We start from the raw sequence: 15,997 nt of genomic DNA on the forward strand, positions 1-15,997 counted from the left end.
CCACCCCCCATCGGACGACTCGGCACTTGCCTACTGGATCTCACCACCTGTCATTCACACGACCCAGCTCCACATTCATGCGCAACTCTTGACCATGAACATTTGGACTCGCAACATCCGAACGAAGCTCTGATTTTCCTTGGCTCTCAACGACTTCCTCGACAACCATGCCCGCTGTCCGCCGTCGCGCAGTCTTTGAACCCATCCCTCCCGACTTCGATGTCGGTGCGCTGGTAGAGAGTACGGAAAATTTCGAATACGTCAATCGGATCAGCCTCCATTCGATTAGAGATCAAGGCATCGAGTCTTTCGAGAAACTTGTTCTTGGCTATGTAGTGAAGGGGGGCAAGCCGCTCGTCATTGACGGCTTTGACGAAATACTGGATCCATGGACCTTCACACCTGGCTGGCTTGCGGCAAATTGCGGCGACAAGGGTGAGCTCATGCATACGCTTCACTCAGAAGATGGTTGCTGACCCGTTACACAGTGGAGAATGCCCGCGACATCACCAAACAAGAGGACCTCCCTTTGACCATCGGCCACTACTTGAAAAACATGGATCTCTTGACCAACCAATATTTTGAGCGGCGGGAAAACTACAAGGACAAGAACCGTCAAAGAATCTACCTCAAGGATATCGACTGCCCTCAAGTATGGCAGGACAAGTTAAAGGAGCTGATTCCCGCAGGCCTTTTCTACCTCAATGACACCGTAGGTGAGATTGGCGGTCCAGGCGCCGTCGACGAGGGGACCAGCGCGACCGGTCGGAAGAAAGGACGAGGCATTGCTCGGGCCGGCGACCTGATGAGCAGCCTTCCCGAAGAAATGAGGGCCGAGAACCTCATGTGCTACATTGGTCACGAAGGCACCTACACGCCTGCCCATAGAGAAATGTGCGCCTCCTTGGGCCAGAACATCATGGTCAACGCTTCAGGCATCGTGGGCGAGGATGGGAAGCCGGAGAAACCAGGGTCATCGATTTGGTTTATGACCGAGACACAAGACCGTCACCTTGTCGCGGAGTATTGGCTTTCGACCCTGGGTCATGACGTCGAAGTGGAGAAGCATTTCGCGCAAGTGGCAGCGTGGAAGCGCGCACCTTTCAAGACATACGTGCTTGAGCAGCGACCCGGAGACTTTTTGCTCATTCCTCCTCTCGCTCCCCACCAAGTCTGGAATCGTGGGACGCGAACCATCAAGGTGGCTTGGAACAGGACAACCGTCGAAACCTTGGAAAGAGCTTTCGAAGAAGCCCTGCCAAACGCGCGTCAAGTCTGCAGAGATGAGCAGTACAAAAACAAGGCCATCGTGTATTACACGCTCCTGAAGTACTCCAATTTGCTCAGGCAAGCAAGAATGCAGAGCGAGGCGAGCGTCGAGCAGGCCGATCTTTTGAAAAAGAGCGTCAAGGTCAAACAACTCAAACGTGACTTCAAGCAACTGTTCCAGCTGTACAAAAACATTCTGCTTTCGGAAATGTTTAATCCCGACATGCCAAAGGAACATCCCGAGTTTATGCAATTCGACTCCTTCGTCACCTGCGCGTATTGCAGAGGAAACATTTTCAACCGCTTTCTAACATGCAAGTCCTGCGTGTACGGCCTAGCCACACAGACTGAGGAGCCGTACGACATCTGCATGGACTGCTATGCGATGGGACGTAGCTGTCGCTGCATTTCAGATCTCAAGTGGGTTGAGCAGTGGAAGTGGAAAGACCTCGTGCGCAGTTACGAAGAATGGCGCTCCCAAGTCATTGAAATAGAGAATGGTCGCCTCACGGAAACGACGCCGCTTCCTCTACAGGAAGAAAGGCGGTCGATGGGAAAGAAGACGTTGGCTCAGATTTGCCAGGAACAGCTCAAGTTGAGACCCTGGGTCGATTGCAATAATCCGCATGCCAAAGACGAGGATGAAAAGTCGGACGAGGAAATTATCGTCAACGAGGACGGGACTGTCAAGAAAACGACCAAGAAGCTGTCAAAGGCACAATTGGCGAAGACCGCATCGTGCCACGTCTGCCTCAAGCGCCATCCGAGATGGAAAATGGCCAAGTGCACCAGTTGTGATCTATGGTACTGCTATGGCTCTCTCTGGAGAGCGCACGACTTGATGCCGCAAACCATCATGGAAAATCCACGGTGGCAGTGCCCACATTGCCAAAAAGTGTGCAACGCAGGCAATTGCCGGAGAGATCTTAGGCAACGGCCGTACGAGCCAAAGGGAACGCTCTTGGGTCATGATACGAAAAAGGTTGCTGATGCTCGGAGTGTCGAGGCCCTGGTCGACTTTTCCGTGTCCAATCTGAATTGGATCCGGGAAGAGGACGAGGCCAAGATGCAACGAAGGAAGGCTGAAGCGCAGCGCGAGAGGCTCAACGACCAGTCCCAGCTGGAAAATGATGAGGAGGAGGAGTTGGACGAGTCTACCCAAGTCGTCTACGCCGCAGATGACGAAAGCTTCTTGGACCCTGCTTTGCGGTCGGGTCCGTTGACCAACCAAGGTTTGCCTGGCCCATCTGAAATGCTCGACGGCGCTAGACCCAACGGCCATGAATCTCCCCTTTTCATGTCGCAAGGAGACCCTGACGACACCTTCAACGAACCTCAGACTATCCAGTGGCAAGACGGGTACACGGGCGTTGAAAATGGCTACGGAGACTATGCAAACGGCTTCGAAGACTTCACACGCAAGCGACAATACGACGATTCGGATCCCATCAAGTTGACGGCGAAGAGGCAAAAGACCAACAAAGGAAGCAAGAAAGAAAAGCAGGCCCTTAATGACGCGACCAAGCAGTACCTCAAGCAGAAGGAAAAGGACAGGCTCGAGCAGGCTAGGAAAGAAGGCCGATTCATTCGACTGCTGGGTAGGATGAAAGAAAGAAAGCAAATGGTGGTCCTGCGCCTGCCATCCGACAAGCTCGCTGAATTCAGGAACCGCGAAATGGACAGGACGCGCCGTTCAAGACCCTCCGGCTCTGGTAACACGGCGGCGCCCAGTGTCATTCTGCAGTCGGATGTGGCCGAAAAGAAGAAGCAGCTCGCTAATGCCAACGGCACCAAACCTAAGAACCCGAACAAGGCTCGTGTCGCTCTGGAACACGATGACGACTTTGATGTTCGGCACCGCACCAAATCTGGGAAACGGAAGGTCAGATACGAGGAGATTGATATCGGGTCCGGCGATGAGGAAGAGGAAGAAGATGAAGAGGAGTACGTTGCACCGCGTCAACGCAACCGACGGGCGCGAGCTCGAGGTGATGATGAATTGGTCGAACTTCCAGACAACTGGCGCGACGGCACCCAGCGCCGAAGGACGGTTGGAGAAAGACCCAACGGTGCCCAGATTCGACCCAGCGGTTCTAGGCCGGGTCGAGCAAGTACTGGAAACATGGCAGTCACCATCAGCGACGATGAAGAGCAAGAGTCCGCCGCTGAAACCGACAATTCTCCTCCCAAACCTGACAATTTTCCTACCAGACCGCCGCATCCCGTCGCACCTGTCGCGCCGATGGCACCGATGGCCCGTCCACAGGTACAACCCAAGCCCATGGAGAACAAAGAGGCAGAAGCTCAGAGGTTGCGTCGTCTCGCGCAGGAGGTGCAAAAGAAGAAGGAGGCGGAGGAGGAAAGAAAGAGGCAAGCTGAAGAGAACGTCCGCGCGAAGATGGCAGCGGCTGGCCTGACCGAAGGTGACGAGGATTACAGTGACATGGAACCATCGTCGCCCGAAGCAGCTAGGGTTCCTTCCGTTGCCGTCGCGCCTGCAAACAAGACTTTCCAGAGGATTTCGACCCCGAACGGCCACAGGTCTAGCGCCATGTCGTCTCCCGCTCCGTCTACTGGCTTTACCGCGGTCAACAAGCCAGCGTCCATGTTGAAGACGACTGCAGCTTTCGGACACCAGCGACGAAAGCGACGGCGGCGAAGAAATTATCCCCTCTAGGCCGTCAACGCTTGCCCCGAAGATGAGCACTACGGCTCCCAAAGGTGCCACCACGGAGAGTGACGATGAGAGCTCGGATGATGGTCAGGATATCCCTGCGGATATTGAGTCGCCTCCGCCCGCAAAGACGAGCACGAGAGGGGGCAGAGGCGGTGCGCGAGGCAGGGGAAGGGGCAGGGGCCGGGGCAGGCCCTCTCGCGGCAAAAGTGCCGCTTAGTCTTTTCACGGTTCGCATGGCGTTGGTACGGAAAAAGAGGCAGTGTTCTGTTTTCTCTCAACATCCGAGACTTATCTCTCCAGACTGACATGTTCGCGAGTGGTGGTTTGCTTTTGGTCTTGGAGGGACTTGTCTCCTGTATCTGGGTTAGGGAATTATCGTGTGGTGTTCGGGGGTTTTCAATCAACCACTTCATGTAGTAGTCGAGGTCGACAATTGATCAATTCAACTCTAGCCCCCGAAGCCTCATCATTTTTGTCGCTTCGTCGGTCCGCTGACCTGCAGCCGTCTACCGAGTGTCGCAATGATGCGAAAAAGCTGCCTGGCACTGGACGACTCTGCTTGTACTGCAGGCAAACAGGCCAGCCAATCTAATACCCCTGGATGTGTTGGTCAAGCTGACAATAGAGACAGGCAAACAGTTTGACTTTGATGTTGCCAGTGGGCCAGCATAGACCGACCAATCAGACGCACCGGCCAATGAGATGCACAGGTTGTAACTTCGAACGCAATGCTGTGGGCGCGGAAGTTCTGCGGATTCTGCGCGCGCAAGGATTTTGGGTAGAATTGACTTGTTGAGTACGCGGAAGTGAGTACGCGGATTCAAGCTTCATCTTTGCAGAGAACTGACTGGCTCTATCTTTATCTATGTACTTCCTCTACAGTGTTCTTCTGTATTGCCGCGCTGGATGGAGAGGCCAAAAACCGGCCAGGAATGACGACGTTGAGGGGCTGCTCTGTGGAGGTTGTAGCGGCGCTCTGGTCGGTCGATCCATAAGTCTGCCGCTTGGCCTGTATCATGTTGGACCCGTTCTGGATCAAATTGTCGAGCAACCGGGTTGGGCCTTTCAGTAGCTTTTCCCGGTCCATGAGGAGTGATCGAAAGTAGTTGTGGGTATCAACTTGCTATTTGCTGCTCTGGAGCTGACAGTTCCATGTTTGCACATAGGCCAAACGTCTCCAACTGGTCGTGAGCCAATCAGGCGCACTGGTTATAACTTCGAACATAGCGCGCCAGCAGCGCGGGCGCGGATTCTAAGCAGATTTGGGTGAGTACGCGGAATCATTCCAGCTTCAGTCTTTATGTTTACAGACATGTTTGCAGAGTGTTGCCTTTTACATCTTGCTCCGTCATTGCCCATCTACTTCTTACTCTATGGTCTCCTTTCGCTTATGCCACCGCTGGCTGGGGACGCCAAACGCCAGCACGAAAGATTGGGAAGCTTTGCAAGGCATCTGGCCGAAGTGTTCACGGAGTGTGTTGCTTGCACTAAGAAGGCCGTCAAGGAAGATGGTGAGACCATAACAGACAAAGAGGCAAGTTGAGATCTGATAATGATGTGTGTAGTTCTGTGTTTGCACACGAGTCAAACGTCCCCAATTGGGCGTTGACCAATCAAGCGCACTGGTTGTAACTTCGGACGCAGCGCGCAAGCGGCGCAAGCGCGGAATCAGTGTGCCCGCAGAATTCGCGCTCCCATGAATTTCCCTCGCCCGCGAGTTTCTCTTGCTGCGAGAGGAGACTCATCTTTGTTCAGTTCAGGAATTCAGCTGATTTGCTAACACTAGGCAATTCGAGAGCTATACCGGCACTTCATTGACTTTCTCTTAATGGAGATTGAGCAAGTATTCTATCCTGTCTGAACACACCATAGGAAATAGACCACTTACCCACAATCACAGTTATCTCCTATCGAGGCAAACACCACCTGCACCGCAGCCCAGGCAGCCGCGACAGCAAAAATCTCTGATTGCTTTGCTGTCGTAAAAGCAGAGAGATAGCCAGACAAGAGAACACTGAAGGCAGCAATGACTCCAAATCGAGCTCCAATCGGCTGGACCACGTAGAGTATTACGTTCGAAGCGACCGGAAACAGCGACGCCAAAACATTGACGAAGACGTTCGTCCACTTCGCCACAATCTGGTCTCTGTAGCCTTGCAGGTTACTCCCCTTCGATCGAAATCGCATATTCGTCAGCATTTCGGCCTTGGATATCACCCAACTAGAAAGCGGGTCACCACTGTGACGCGGAAGGAGTGCGACGAGGTCGTGGAACGGCGGGCTTTGATTGTCTGTCAGACAGCCCCAGATATGCGAATCATCGCCAGTAAGCGCCGCCGGGCCCATTTCCCACGCCTCAAGCAATTTTTGCACCTCGAGGGTGTCTCGGGTTGTGGGCTTTGGCATGTGCATGATGGAGTGCTGTTGCATCAACGCCTCGTCTGCTTAAATTGTAAGATGCTGGAGCTTGCAACTGCTAGCTGGATGGAAGGCGACGTACTGTATTCGTACAACTTTTTGCGGATGATCTCGACGAGAGACCATTGCTCACCAGTCCCACCTCTCCTCTTTGCGTTCCGAAGGAACCACCAATTCGTCGCATATCGCCGCTGCTCCTCGTTGCCTTGACTGTCTTTTTTCTGCAACGTTTGCAAAGTTTGCTCCAGTTCCAGAATTTCGGCTTGGAGATACAGAAGGTTTTGAAGATTGAGGGTCCCAAAACGTCGAAACATGGCCATTTCAGGGATTTTACTCATGTATTCCGCGAGAGCCGGATGCCCGGGTGGCAACGGTATGTCAAGTCTGTTCGGGGTGAGGGTTTGAGTCGATTCCCCTTGATTAGCTCCTGACGAGGTATTAGGAGCCCCATCCTGTGTGTCGTTTCCATTCGGAGGGTCAATTTCGATTGAAGTCTCCTGACCCGGGGTCAGAACTTGCATCGGAAACGTTCCTGGTGTTGGAATATTCGACATCTCGGTTCAACGTGGGTCGGGCTTCCTTGGACATATCGCAGCTGTGCTACTGGAGCCATGGGTTTTGAAGAGGCGGAATGCTGGATGTCATCCGGTGAACAAGGCAGAGCCATATTCTCAAGGCTGGGCTTGCGGCTCGGGGGCAGACTTGCTTCGGGGCCCCGCACTGCCTCTCAGCAGCCGTGAGGCATCGGGCCAGATGCTGAATGTTGAGCAGCCTTGAAGGGCCGGCGCCATCATCAAGCCCCAGGAATATTCTCCCTGGCCTCTTCATCAAGAACGGAAACTAGAGCGCCTTTCTTATGATGACAGAGCAGTGCCTGCACGGTTCAGACAACAGCCCCGAGCAACATCTTCTCTGCCACCCCCACGTGGCTCTCTCTGTGGCACTGCATCCCGGTCATGTGGAAGACTGAAGGGCAGCGTCTGTTCAACCGTCAATCTATCCACCTTCCAATTGAAGCGATTGTGCGAGCAGTCTCAGCCTGATCGTTGGGACCAAATTCCATCAGAATCTAGTTGAGATTCGAACAAACCCCTTGCGACGACAACTTGCGGTGACTGGATCTGAAGATTCCGCAGACTGCGCCGTCCGTCTGCTTCATTTAAGACTTATGTGGTGTATTAGACCCGGTTTCTCTGTTAGCAAAAGTATGACGTCTGACCGCTTTGGTTATATTCCCAGAAAATACCGTCGGCTGTCCTCGGCGAACAAGATTTTCAGACGCAATGATTTCGGTACCGGATCTGACATGTGGGCACCGAGTCCCGTTTCTCAACTGCCGACGGATTTCTGGTATGTAAAAGGGCGCAATCAAGCTCCAATTGATGGCACTGGGGATTCGGGACTGGGGCGAGGCGCCGACTCACAAAAGTAGTGGACAGGCTGATTGCCAAGCAGTCTGACTTGGAGCTCGGCTATATCGAGGTCGAGGTACATGTACATGTTGCTCGTGGTAAGCAGTCAAGCGAGCGTGGTACTTATACCCTTGAGCTCAAGAACCCCTGTTCGAGGAAGCGAGGCGTAGACCCGCATGATGCTGATCAATGTCCACATGAATGCGCAGCAAAGCCTTGGGGTCAGCATGGCCTTATGTGGCGGCCCATGGCTTTTCTAGCCTCGTGATCGGGCTGACCGACACCGTGGCTCTTTTTCCAGCATTCGACTCCGCAGGCCCTGCCTCGGGGAGCCGGGAGTGAAGTCGAATGCCATGGCGGCGAGTACAATGCAACGTCAAGATTCTGAGTGGTATATAGCAGCATCATTCCATGAGCCCGTTCCACTCTCTGAAGCCACTCGCGTGTTCATGGTAAGTGCGCTAAAAACGGACGAAAACTGGTTCTACTCGAAGAATTCTTTCCTTTTGACGCGTACGACACAAGAAGAAACAGTTTTAATTGGCCACTCCCCGTTCCCTGGGAGTCTCCAGCCACTCCGGTCAATCACATAGACTGGGTGAGGACGGAGCAAATCAGGAATCGCATCATGGCTGGAGAATCTGGCACCTGCAGCCTGTGTATTAATTGGAAAATCCACTTCCCACGAGCCAGTCGAAAGGTGCGCAGCAACTCCAATCCACGGATGAGAAACTCGGGTGCGTGGTCAAAAATGCCGCAAGAAGGGTTTGAAGTATGAGAGTGTCAAAATCAAGAAACGCCAGCAACCGCGTGCTGCATTGGCGGTCTCGTGTTTTTGCGGCTAGGTTTGCATTTCTCAAGTAGCGCCAAAAAAGCTCATGCTGATAATTCAAAAGTAGCTGATTACTCTGATAGAGTAAAGTAAATCCATACGGAAAACCACCACGAACGATCCAGCTGTTCATACGACACGCGGGACGCGACCAGAAGCGATTAGCGCGCCTATCGCTGATAAAGTCAGATAGCGACGTCAATTTCATTTCTCCCAATTTGGTCGAACTCTCCAGGCTGAGAGCAAGCAACCAGCATGAAGTTTGTGGACCTTTCACCATCAATGGATGGAAAGTCTTTACGCAGGGATCCGTCGATCTCACCTGGTCCCTAGAAGACTCCTCTCAACCTCGCACGACGACCTTCCTGATTGTTCAAAGCGAGAGCTTTCCATTCGACGTCGCATTGTCCCAAAACTATGCCGAAGATCATGACATAATTTTCGATTGAGGGCTGGGCCGTAAGTCTATGATATCCGCATCTGATTCTACTGCTAATTGATCCCAGTTCAATCCTGACGACACTTATGATGCATTTGGAATTTCTCATTTCACGTCGAGTTCATCCCGCCAGTGTGGGGACTATCTCTTGCTCGTCAATGGCAATTACACACATGGCTTCGCCGTGGGGTTTCTGCAGGTTGCAAGTGCATTCGCAGACATTGCAGTCTCGGTCTTTGGCACCCATTTTTCTTCGAACAATATCTAGACGGGGCATATATCTAATGAGTGGGTCCGACAAGTTGCTCAACCAAGAATCTACTTTTGTCCTTGCTCCCGTTGCTGCCATTGCACAACCACAGTAGGTGACGAAAGAAATTCAACCTAGGCTCAGCTTCAAGTCGTCGCACACTCAGAGACAAGCGCTTGAGTGCTCCTTATGGTTATCCATCAAGAGGAAAATTTTCTCCATGTTGGATGCATCAAGCACTTGAAGACTCCACGTCTCTACGTGTGTTGACGTAACGATGGAAGTTTTCGGATTCGCAACTTCTTTCGTCGCCCACTGTGCAACCGATCTTCCGAGCGCCGACCCTCCAACACCAAGCTTGAAAGGCGGCTGATTACCACATGCTCGTATTGGCAACAAAGAGGAGCCATCTTCGCTTACATCCTCGGCTGTCCTGCAGAATGCCATTTCTGAATCCACATTTTATCAGTTGCTTCCAACGTATTTGAGAGGCTCCAGTCCCATACAGATTTTATTGCGCAATGGGCTTAGTAGTGTCAACGCTCGCCATGTGAGCCTACTTTACATTGGGAACTCAGATGGAATACCCAGGTGGTACGAGAATATCCATCTACAACTCCATGTGAATGCTGATGAAGGTTTAGGAGACGACAATTCCACCCTCCGTTACCATCAAACGTGTTGATAGATTTCCCGCCCACATCCTGCGCACTTTTCGGTCCCGCATCGCACGCATTCATTCCAATAAGGTCCCCACTGCTGTCTCGCATCGGATTGGAGACTTTTTTGAGCTTCCTTCTTGACTAGCTGCACTCTTCTTGCCTCTTTCCGGGTATCCTCTGCAAGCACATCAGCCGACGAAATGATGTGCTGCATTTGGAAAGAAACGTACCACCCGCTGGATCGATTCGAAAAGTAAAGCCGCCTTGGTTAGTTCCGTCGAGGGGATTTGTGGTGAATATGTTGCGCTTGGTGAAAGTGTCCTCTTGGATGGTTCTCCGCCCAATGACCAAGTCGAACTGAATATCTTCAACAACAAAGAAGATGGAATGGTAAGTCTTGCCCTTCAAGAAGATTTCTTGGCTGACTCGAGGCGTGTCGTTGCCCCAGTAGTCAAGCTCGATGATTCCAATGATTTCGTCTCTCGTTCTGTCATCAGAGATGTCTTCAGGCGGCCTGATGAGCTTATTGTCGAAATTGTGGCGCTCCAAGTACGCCCTGCTGACATAATTTCGAGAGCACTGGGTGTCGAAATGCACGAATGCACTATGTCTAGCACCCGAATGACCACCATCGGCCGCTGGATGAAGTACCAGCAGCTCTCGCGTCCGATCCTCTGAGGTTTTCTAAGATATTTCTGTTACTTACTCTGCGCCAGAGTCACGATCAAGCCAGTCACTGCGCACAAACCTTTGATTTCCCCATTGTCAACGCCGGAACCAACCCTCGACTCACCTGAGTTACTGATATCAGCTAGCCACCACGAGTTGTCGAATGGGGTTCTGTTACTCACTGTCGCCTTGTTTTGGCCTGTGTATCCTCGCGCGAAAGGCGCCCTTGCAGCTGGACACCTCATGGGAGTGTTGTTGATGGATGAGCAGAGACAAGTCTTCAGTGTGAGTACATGGCCCTCACCGGCGGCAGACGATGGGGTGAAACGGACTCCAGGTCAATGAATGGGGGAGCGGCAATATTTGAATCGAGTGAGTGGTCTCACGAGAGGAGAGGAAGCGGTGTATTTCCGCGTCAAGCGAGGGCCATCCTGTCGCTCATATTTTGACATTGCGCCACAAGGCGGAGCAGGCCACTCCGACGGCCACTTCACCATTACTACAAGTCTCATGTACAGTGACTTTTATTCTGACGAATGCGAGGGTATCTCCTCAGGTATCTTTACTCTCATCAGAATCAGTGCGGGTATTCGGCTTTGAGGCTCAGCCCGGAGTCCGAGGCGGTATCTCTTTGTCTGTAACTATTCGCTGGCGATTTGCGAAGGAGCCGCGATCTACCGAGAGGATGACTTGGCGCACTGCTCGTATTTTCTTGATGCCCATTGAAGCGACGAGGCGATGTGATATAACAGATTGGGTGCCCAACTTTTGCAAAACACCAATCACTGATTCAAAAATGCACCACAGCCTACTTTGAAAGGCCACGTCAGGCATAACATGCTGCAAGGCGGGTGAAAATCATGGCAGAGCTCGCACCGATTATCCGCAATAAGCCCTGCTCACTTTCTTGAAGGACGCCACGAATTCGTGGCATATGTGCGAAACCCGGTTCCCGTACGACTGTAGTTTGAGGAGCTACTGATTGTATTGCGACCGACAGACATATGGAAGCATCTAGTTGTTCGACGATGTTTCATAAAACAAAAACTGTTTTGACCGGAAACTTCGACCTTATCTTGCGTAATGTTTGAGGCTTTGGATGTGACGTCGCTTGGCTTGGACAAGGCTGAGTATAAAGCATACGTCCAAGAAGAGCCTCTTCCGGTGTGCTTCTGCTGGCGCCTCATTGCGTCTTGTCTGCCTGAAATTTTGCCACCTAGCATAGTCTTTTTGACCGCACTCTGTTGCCTTTCTCTGGACCTGTCGGAGCATGTTTTTGTCCGCGTCGATCTTGAGGATGACCCTGCGCAACCGATGCCATGCTTTTCCTAGAAGGAATTGGTAGACAATGAAGAAGCGCGGAGGGGAGAAATATGTAAGTTACCCAAAGGGCCTGGCGGAAAGGTTGATTGCGTCGAGGGAACCGCTATTGACATCGTGACCTTGTAGACTTGGTTCAAGGCCGGCCGTGGTGTGAAAAGAGAACAAGGCTTGAACAGTAATTGATTTAGCAAAAGATACAGCAGAAGATGTCGATGTGGCAGTGTCAAGCAGTTTGCGGAGGAAGGAGCCACCTCTTCCCGGCTAGCGTGGCGCAAATTGAACATCTTCAGCCTTTCGAAAGAATACTTTCGCTTCACACACACACACGACGAGAGTCGAAACTTCTTGTCTCTCGATCGAATTTGGCAACTAGCTTTACTAGCCCCCTCTATTTACGAAGCTTTGCGGCGAGCTTCTAAATGCTATCCAGGAGGCCAAGCCCCTTGAAGCAACCATCGAGCCGAAAGCCGTCGGAGAGTGCGCGGAGCAGAGCGCCGTTGCGTACACAATCCACCATCTGCGTGATTTCATAGACGAGTCAAGACAAAAGAACTTTGCTGATTATGGACATGCTTGAAGATACTTAGCCAGCGAAACACTGGCAACCTGAGCAAGCGCATTCGCGTCGACAAGTACGTGTGCAAAAAGTTCCAAATGACTTTCAGCTGATCTATCTCCAAAGGCTCCACGAAGTGGCATGAGAAGCATGTAAAACATCACTGCGTACAGTGAGGAAATTGACAAGGATTTTGGATTCGTCGAGCAGAGCGAGCGACGCGTCCACAGCAACAAAATTCTCAAGACAATGATCGTAGACAAGCTTGCTAAGGGGCGTGATTAGAACGAGGCAAACTGGACAGCCCATCTGGAGCAAGACTAAGAGAGAGACTCAAAAGGAGGTGGAGGGTGGCAGGCAAAAAGAAAAAAAGAAAAAATTCTGGTGCTGCGAGCCAGGCTTGAACTCACGAGATAGAAGCCCACATAAGACCACGGTCATAAATTTGTCCCCGTATTACTTAGAGGAGTAGTAATGAAGGCTGACTCTGTCAACCTGACCACAGCACCATTGAAAGAAGTCTTGCAGAACCAAATTATAAACACACCCGCTTTTTGAGCCCAGTGGAGCTACCCAGAGCGCTGACGCATCGACAACTTCATGCTGGAGAGGGGCCGTGGCAAAAGCACATTCACGACATGTCATCGCCATCAAGCGCGCAAGTCCGTTTTCGCGACGGCTTTTGCCGCATCTTCGGTGGGCCAGCTTCCTACTAGCCTTTGCGAAACACTGACGTCAGAAGATTTGCCCAAGGCCCTCATGCCTTTGCCGTTGGCTATCGGTACGGACGAGAAAATGTAGCTGCTCGACCATCTCAAGCTCCTTGAGCGCCTCGAGCGCGAGTCGGAGTTTGCGGCCCAGCAAGAGCTGGCTCCATTGAGAGTGCTCCAGGGCTGCATGAAATCCAGCGGAAATAAAAGTCTCAACTCACTCATTGCCCTGGGATTTTTGCAATCATACCCGGTCGAAAGGTCATGTTCCATCATAAAGCTGCGCTACAAAATATTATGCCAATTAAAACTAGGATCAAAGGGTATAAATTTGATTTTGAGTTGATTCTCTGTCGGCGTTGCGAAGTGATGGAGTGGAGGAAGGCGCAGGCCTAACTCGGTTAGCGCGGCGTGCTGCGCCTGCCCTCGAGGTGAATCGAGTCGACCTTGTCGTCCTGTCAACAAACTTTTCAAGGACTACATCCGCCCATCTTCTCACACTATCATCGCGCCGATTGCTCTCCTAACCACATCGCGCACACAATCATGGCCCCCTTATCATCCCCTACTTTCAAGAACACCCAGTGAGTCGACGAAATCTTTGGGATGGATGGACTCCGCTGACAACAGACAGGCATCAAGAGGCTGGCAAGCAGAACGTGCCCAGCATGCTCTCGCAGCAGATCATCCAGAAGGAACGCTTTTTCACCTCCAAGATCCAACAGCTCAATGAGATGGACAAGTGAGCAACAGAGGAAGAAATCCAAGGAACGTCATGCTAACCTTCTCAGGGAGTTCGACTTCCGCAAGAGCGCTTCAGAGGGTACCGCCGTCAGCAAGAGCAGTGATTGTCGCTCGGGCATTGTTGACAAGTGCCAGCGCTACGCCTGCAGCGACAAGACGCTCCAGGCCATGATCAACAACAAGCTTACGAAGAAGCGCTGCGAGAATGAGCACAACTGGGAGGTCAAGCAGCGTGCTGAGGCTCGTCTACATGAAAGCCTCTGCCGCCTACTTGGTAATCGATTCTGCGAAATGCTAACGTCAACTTCAAAAGGTCTCCCGAAAGTAACAATCCATTTGCGCCTGGAACTCGGTCCAGAACACACAATCAAGCTCATGGAGCGTGTTGAGAGCGAGCTCCTTGCGGTCAGGGAGGATATGGGCGAGGAGTAAGTCATGTGGGAAGAGAAAGTTTGAGCTCGACGACTCGCCAACAAGCGAACGCTATGCGGAGGAGGAATGGATCAGATTTCAGCAGGCCGCCAGGGAGAATCAACGAAAATGGGCTCGCTCACAAGACCCTGGACAATGTCTCTTTTGTACTGACATTCCGCGTGACACCCGTCCACGCAAGATTGCTCTCCACACGGTCCGCAGCGAGCCTCTCAGCAGGATCGACGAGGATGTGTACTATAAAGTGAGCTCAGGCGATGGTAGGCACCAAGCCGAAAGAGATCGTTGAGCGCTTTGAAATCCGCCCTCCTGACGGCCTCGGCCGCGGCCACAGTGAGGTAACAATTTCTTTGCGTCTGCAAAAGACTGACAACATCATAAACAAAAGCGAGCTCCGGACCTACCATGACAAGGGCGTCGGTCGCATGATCGTCGAGAAGTTGGCGAAGGAGCGAGACGAAAATAAGCACCACTGGGCTGCTGTCCAGCGCGCGGATGCCCTCATCCGGGAGGGCATCTGCCGCATCTACGGTATTCAAGTATCCAAGCCACGCGGTTGCGAAGTACTAACATCCAAAGAACTCCCCACGGGGCTAATCACCCTGCCTTTGGCCATACCTGCTGAGAAGAAGATGGAGCTTCTTAGTCGCATCGAGAGCAAGGAGCCGGCGCTCCAGAAGAACGCGGACAAGAACAAGACGTCGCAGGCTGCTGAGGGACGTGACAAGATGATGCCGGAGGCTGACGGTTTGGTCTCAGATGACGACATCATCTGGGAGGACGAAGCGTGAACTTGTGGAAAAGAAGCCGCAAGTTGAATTCATGGCGTTGTAGGCAGGGGATGGTCTCTGGGGCTATGAGCTTTGAGGAATGCAGCGGGTCCACTAGGCGGCACCCAACGGAAGACCGATGGCTCGCATTTCGGAAGATAAGACCGATTTAATGATGCGCTGGCTCAAAGCATGCACCAAAGCGTATCGGAGCACTAATTCACGCTTGCGCAAGCCCTCAAAAGAACGATTTTGTACATTTGCAAAAGCTTAGAAGAAAGAGACGGGAGAGGAATCAAGACAAACCGCGTGGGACGAGGCTCGAATTGAAGATTGGCTGGGACGCAATCCCTCACGGATTCAAAGCAGCACATTTGCGCCATTCGGAACCCGATCCGAAGTGCTGATGCAAAGGAAGGAGCACGTCCAGCACGTTTAGCGAAGCAGTGTAGATTACCTGAGTGGATTGCAATCTTCTCTTTTGCCAATACCAAACCTCTTCATTCTTGACCAGTAGAAGCATTATCATCTCTATATTTTGCAAATGCGACTTCAATACCATCAACCCCCGGGAGCCGGGCCGCGTGGCTCAGTGGTGATGCTCCCCCGCCTACGCCTTGCAGGTGATCCAGCCAGTCCGGTAAGATTTCCCGGGGTTTGTGAGTTCGATTCCCCTCTGGGGGAGTCGGATTCCGGCAGAGATGTACGGGAGGCTTCCGCCCCCTCCCCGAACTCTTTTGTCTTTCTTTTGCCCTTTCTGCTGTCCCCTCACTGAGCCCCTTCGCACGAGGTGTGTCCTGATCGCCCATCTCACCATACGTCATACGATCAACA

The 15,997-nt window shown here is 52.2% G+C and overlaps 4 protein-coding genes across 4 annotated transcripts; 2 read left to right on the top strand and 2 right to left on the bottom strand.

Moving 5' to 3' along the window:
- Positions 1-167: 167 nt before the first annotated feature.
- On the top strand, positions 168-3,946 carry BKA78DRAFT_357665 (uncharacterized protein; the record flags this gene model as incomplete). Its single annotated transcript, XM_066892257.1, has 2 exons — positions 168-435; positions 489-3,946. 2 exons carry the CDS (start codon positions 168-170, stop codon positions 3,944-3,946), a joined length of 3,726 nt encoding a protein of 1,241 aa, XP_066738759.1.
- A 1,884-nt stretch (positions 3,947-5,830) lies between these two features.
- BKA78DRAFT_357666 (uncharacterized protein) lies at positions 5,831-6,918 on the bottom strand (the record flags this gene model as incomplete). Its single annotated transcript, XM_066892258.1, has 2 exons — positions 5,831-6,387; positions 6,447-6,918. The coding sequence occupies 2 exons, from the start codon at positions 6,916-6,918 to the stop codon at positions 5,831-5,833; spliced, it is 1,029 nt and encodes a 342-aa protein (XP_066738760.1).
- A 3,051-nt stretch (positions 6,919-9,969) lies between these two features.
- On the bottom strand, positions 9,970-10,873 carry BKA78DRAFT_300526 (uncharacterized protein; the record flags this gene model as incomplete). Its single annotated transcript, XM_066887215.1, has 3 exons — positions 9,970-10,136; positions 10,190-10,597; positions 10,666-10,873. 3 exons carry the CDS (start codon positions 10,871-10,873, stop codon positions 9,970-9,972), a joined length of 783 nt encoding a protein of 260 aa, XP_066738761.1.
- A 2,890-nt stretch (positions 10,874-13,763) lies between these two features.
- On the top strand, positions 13,764-15,268 carry BKA78DRAFT_363584 (uncharacterized protein; the record flags this gene model as incomplete). The annotated part of the gene is made up of 5 exons (XM_066892493.1): positions 13,764-13,801; positions 13,852-13,959; positions 14,009-14,389; positions 14,439-14,637; positions 14,666-15,268. The coding sequence occupies 5 exons, from the start codon at positions 13,764-13,766 to the stop codon at positions 15,182-15,184; spliced, it is 1,245 nt and encodes a 414-aa protein (XP_066738762.1). The 3' UTR covers positions 15,185-15,268.
- Between the last annotated feature and the right edge of the window lie 729 nt (positions 15,269-15,997).

Source organism: Phyllosticta capitalensis, assembly GCF_038381095.1.
Source record: "Phyllosticta capitalensis strain CBS 128856 chromosome Unknown BKA78scaffold_13, whole genome shotgun sequence".
Lineage (NCBI taxonomy): Eukaryota > Fungi > Ascomycota > Dothideomycetes > Botryosphaeriales > Phyllostictaceae > Phyllosticta > Phyllosticta capitalensis.